The 4616-nt window shown below is 37.5% G+C and overlaps 2 protein-coding genes across 5 annotated transcripts; one reads left to right on the top strand and one right to left on the bottom strand.

Moving 5' to 3' along the window:
* Window positions 1-422: 422 nt before the first annotated feature.
* Window positions 423-1077, bottom strand: LOC111384227. The gene has a single exon (XM_023008487.1). The coding sequence runs from the start codon at window positions 1054-1056 to the stop codon at window positions 541-543; it is 516 nt and encodes a 171-aa protein (XP_022864255.1). The 5' UTR covers window positions 1057-1077; the 3' UTR covers window positions 423-540.
* Window positions 533-3711, top strand: LOC111384225 (rRNA-processing protein UTP23 homolog). 4 transcript variants are annotated; one of them, XM_023008486.1, is made up of 7 exons: window positions 533-1077; window positions 1601-1795; window positions 1916-1996; window positions 2198-2318; window positions 2548-2844; window positions 3077-3142; window positions 3387-3711. In XM_023008486.1, exons 2-7 carry the CDS (start codon window positions 1605-1607, stop codon window positions 3477-3479), a joined length of 849 nt encoding a protein of 282 aa, XP_022864254.1. In that variant the 5' UTR covers window positions 533-1077; window positions 1601-1604; the 3' UTR covers window positions 3480-3711. The 4 variants fall into 4 exon arrangements, with proteins under 4 accessions (XP_022864254.1, XP_022864252.1, XP_022864251.1 ...); XM_023008484.1 differs by having other exon boundaries at window positions 564-1077; window positions 1598-1795; XM_023008483.1 differs by lacking the exon at window positions 533-1077 and adding an exon at window positions 1199-1326 and having other exon boundaries at window positions 1598-1795.
* Window positions 3712-4616: the final 905 nt, after the last annotated feature.

Genomic DNA, 4616 nt, shown 5'->3' with positions numbered 1-4616 from the left:
CAAGGACTATAATTAGGACTCTGACACGTCATTCACAAAATTTATTACCTTTTTAATCATTTAATTTGTAATTTTTGTTAAACCCTCGTTTGGCTCCCTCCTTCTCATTCTTTTTTTCATTCTTACTTTTAACACTTAAGTCATTTGTACAGAAATTTTTTCACAGAATTTGGCCTGATTACTCTCATGTGTGGGATCCACCGTGAATAAAAATTGCCAAAAACACCACAATTACCTCACGTATGTGTGTGTTCTGGCGGGCTTTCGTACGAAACTTGCTTGTACACATATCGGACTTGCATTTTTAATCACACAATCTTCCATAAAATAATATTACACGTAAATAAAAAAAATTTATTATTTTTTAATCACACATTTCTGAAAAAAAAAAAAAAACTATTCTAAATATTAAAATTTGGATAAAATGAAAGCCAAACGAGAGTTAAAATTTATTAAAACTTTTATTTTCACTTAAACCAATCTGAGGCATATATTGAACTTTTAATGACTTGCTGGAATCCTTCAACACCAGAAATTACATTAACCTGCTAGGCTGAGATAAATCGAAGTCGCAACACCCAGCGCGTACGCTCCAATTGCTGCCCCGAGAATTTCCTTCCCGGGCTTCACAATCAACCCAACGCCAGCAATCCCAGCAACCCCAAGTGGCACTCGCTTCAAAACCTCCTTCCCAGCGTTCGAGACGACAGCGTCGGTAAAAACCTCCATGGCGAACGCTTTGAACTCCACTTCATCAAGCAATGACTCGTCACTGTCAACCTGTCGAACTGACCGGCGAGAAAGAACAATCTTACAAGCCCGGTCAACCTGCTCCCGGTTCGGGGGATGCGGAACCCACTTGGAGATGAGCGGGAGGGAACGGAATAGGGTGTGGTGGAGGTTTTCCGTGGCGGTGAAGAGTTGGTAGGTTTTGACTCCGGGGAAGGCGTGCTGGGCTAGAGAGAGGCACTGAGTGTATGCTGACTCAGATGCTGCGTTGAACTCGGGCGAGTTGTGAAGAGCGAGTGCGACTCGCTTTGAAGCCGAGAGCCCCATATCTCTGATTCTTTATTATTGGTATGCTTGGATCTTTTACATTTTATAAATTTAATCGAAACAGTCCATAAGCCCAACACGTGTTTGGTCCGACCCGTGTTTAACCCAGTAAAATATCCGGCCCGGTTTGCATAGAAGGAATGGATTTTCAGGGATTAGGATTAAACCCTTAAAACTGTCGACCTCTCCTTTCTTTTCACAGCTTTTAGGGTTCCAAAATTCATTCTTTATTATCCTTTTTGCTGTTGAAACTTATTTGAGTATAAAAAGGTAATTTGTTCTCTTTATCCTACGATCTTTTGTTCTAAAAATTTGAATTTCGTTTGTTTTTTCCTTTCTTGTTAGATTATTCTAATGAAGTCAGCATTTTAGATTATAAGTTAAATTACTATGTTATTCCTTCAATTATATACAGTAACTTCGGCAGATAATAACTGTGTATGCACAGTGCATACACTGAAAATTATAGTTTGATTGTTCTCCAACTTCTCTTTCAATTATAGTTTTGTGCTACTAAAAACAATCTGTTTTATGTTATTAGAAGAAAGATGAAGGTGAAGAAGCAAAAGAGACATCGCAGAGCTGTTAGATTTTACACAGCTTGCTTCGGTTTTAGAGAGCCTTTCAAAGTTCTTTGCGATGGAACTTTTGTGTACCATCTTCTGGCGAACCACATCACTCCAGCTGATACTGCCCTAGCTAATATCCTTGGCGCCACAGTCAAGATCTTTACTACAAGGTTAAGAAATTGGACCCAGCAATGTTCCCCATTTATTCAAATTAATTATGTTGTTCCCATTGCTTTTTGAGCGCACACTTTATTTGTTAATTCAATAAAGTTTCAACTTTTTGGTCACAGATGTGTTCTTGCAGAGTTGAAAAGCCTTGGTGACTCATATTCTGATTCGCTTAATGCTGCCCATAATCTTATAACTGCAAGTTGAGCCATCTTTGCTCCCCATCTCTCAGTTCTCTGTTGTCTATAAGATAGTCGACGAATGTTTTTTATCCGATGCTTCTATGATAGTAGACTCTGTCAAGCAAATACAGAAATATACAAATTTACCCAAGTTAAGAAGCCTACCCCCACAGTATTTAGTCGCTGACCTGATCCATTCTATTTATGGGATCTGTTCCACAGATGTGATCATGACAAGAGAAAGAGTGCTGTGGCCTGCATAACAGAAGTTATTGGAGAAAAGAACCCTGAGCATTTCTTTGTTGCAACTCAGGATGCTGAGTTAAGGAGGAAGTTGCAAGAGGTTTCTACAGCATTTTCCCTTCTAATATATGTTACTTATGCTTAATATTATGTCTATTTTGATGGTTCAAACATCTAGTTCTCAAGAGATTGGGTGTGTGTGTGTGTGTTCAAGTGCATTAATTTAAAAAGTCGTGTCCCTTGTTTAAGTTATTATCAGATTGATTTAACCCATATGGATATACATACATCCGTACCTCTTTCAATTTTTAAACAACTTATGGTTGCAGATACCTGGTGTGCCTGTAATATATGCTCTCAGAAATTCTCTCTTTCTTGAGCGGCCATCAGGATTTCAACACCAGTTTGCCAAGATTGCTGAAGAAGAACGATCACATATGAATGAGTGGGAGTATAAACTGTCAAAACTAAAGAAGAAAGTAGCAATTGAAGAAGCAGCGGATGCTTCTGATGCAAATGAAAGCAATGAAGATCATATGTTAGATACTCGGGTTGTGAAGGCAAACATTAAAAGAGATGGAACAAATGTGAAGGATCAGGTTCAGTTCAAGCGAAAGAAAGCTAAGGTAAGATTCATTATATTGTCTTTTTTCCCCTGAACAGTGTCCAAAACATTTCACTCCTTGAGAGTGGGAACAAGGGGAGAGTGGATTAGGCTTTGATTCCAACTCCATACCTGTGTTGTTCAAAGTCCTTGTTGCCTTTATATGGTACTGCTACATGTAAATGGGCATGAATTAAGTCTCCACAGGATGTCTCAACATGCACAGGTTTTATTCCTTATTTTGTGCATTGCAGGGTCCAAACCCTCTATCATGCAAGAAGAAGAAGACTGATGGGAATAAAAATGCTTCTTCTGAAAAGGTACGTTGGTATTAATGGTTTTCCTATAGTAAAAAAGTAAGATTGCTTCTGCTTCATAAGGCATTTTGAATTGTCATTCTTGTGGATCTTTGCATATCCCATTTTCATGTTGGGGTGTGTATGCACGCACGATGGTGTTGGAGGGGAAGGGGGTTTCTACTGGTAGACAACTGGTCAGAAGTCATTTCTTGTTCTGTATTCTTTTTGCTTTTATTTGCTAGTGAGATGATGATTTTGATTACAGGAAAGCAAGATTGTCGATAACACTATGAGAAGCAGGAGTAGAAAACGCAAGAGGTCAAGGAAAAGTAAAAATGTCCCCGCAGCAACTGTTTAATGGCATTTGTCACGTCTAATTCTCGGAATTTCTGACTTTTCATGAAACTTGTTGGCTATTTGAGTCTAAAATTTATGCACACATGATAAGGCTGCGTTATGTGCGAGTCAAAAGTTCACTTCTACTAGATACTCGAGGGATACTTAGCATATAGGTATGCCCATTTTCCATTATTTTCGAAAGAAGTATATGAATGATAACAGTAAAATTATTATATAGCCCTTGTTTGATACATTCTTCAATAGTGATTTGACATCATTTCAATCACACATTCTTCAATAAAATAATATTATACGTAAATAAAAAACTTTTTCTTATTTTTTAATCACACATTTTTCATCAACACACTATTTAAAAATTCATTTTCTACTCTTAAATGGGGCTTAAACAAGGGCATAGTGTGTATATTTCGCTCTTGATGGTTGGAGTGTTAAATCCATGCTTTATTCGAAACTGTAGTTTACTGGACTCTTAAAACAAGGAGTTAAAAGTCTCCAATATAAGGAGAGTGGGTGTTAAAAGAGCCTAGCGAAGATTTAGTATAAATATGGCTTGGAAGCTAGCCTTTTGGTAAACAGTCTCGAGTATTTTATGCAAATTCTCTCTCTGGAGCAAGAATGATTTATTCCCATTGTCTCACTTTTCTCCTCTTCTGTTACTTGGGCTTCCCTCTAAGCATCACTTCTTTTGTATTGACTCAAGTCTATCCATCATCCATTGTTTCGGACCAGATCAAGTACTGGTTGGAAAATGTGTACAATCAAATGCTTGAATCTGTCTTCAAAAAAAAAAAACTATCCTCATTAACAAAAAGGGATCGCGATAGTTATATTAAGGGCCTGTTTGATTTGATGAATTTTTCATGGAAATTTCATTCTCCACATTTTTCCTTGTTTGATTGCAAGAATTTTCTTGACAATTGATTTTCGATCCCCCCCCCCCCTCTCCTCTCCCCCTCTTTTACGTGGTCCTTTTTTCCTTGGTTTTGTGGAATTTCAATTCCCATGGGTCTGGTGGGAATCTGGTTTTTCAGGTTTTTTTTAATTTTGTTTTTTGGCAATGGAAACGAATTCTATTCTTTTAATTGATAATTTTCATGGAAAATAAAGTCAAACAAACACCAAAAGATTCAAAGTT

This window comes from Olea europaea, unplaced genomic scaffold, assembly GCF_002742605.1.
Source record: "Olea europaea var. sylvestris unplaced genomic scaffold, O_europaea_v1 scaffold2874, whole genome shotgun sequence".
Lineage (NCBI taxonomy): Eukaryota > Viridiplantae > Streptophyta > Magnoliopsida > Lamiales > Oleaceae > Olea > Olea europaea.
The sequence above is the reverse complement of the archived record's forward strand: the minus strand, read 5'-3'. Positions and strand labels throughout refer to the sequence as shown.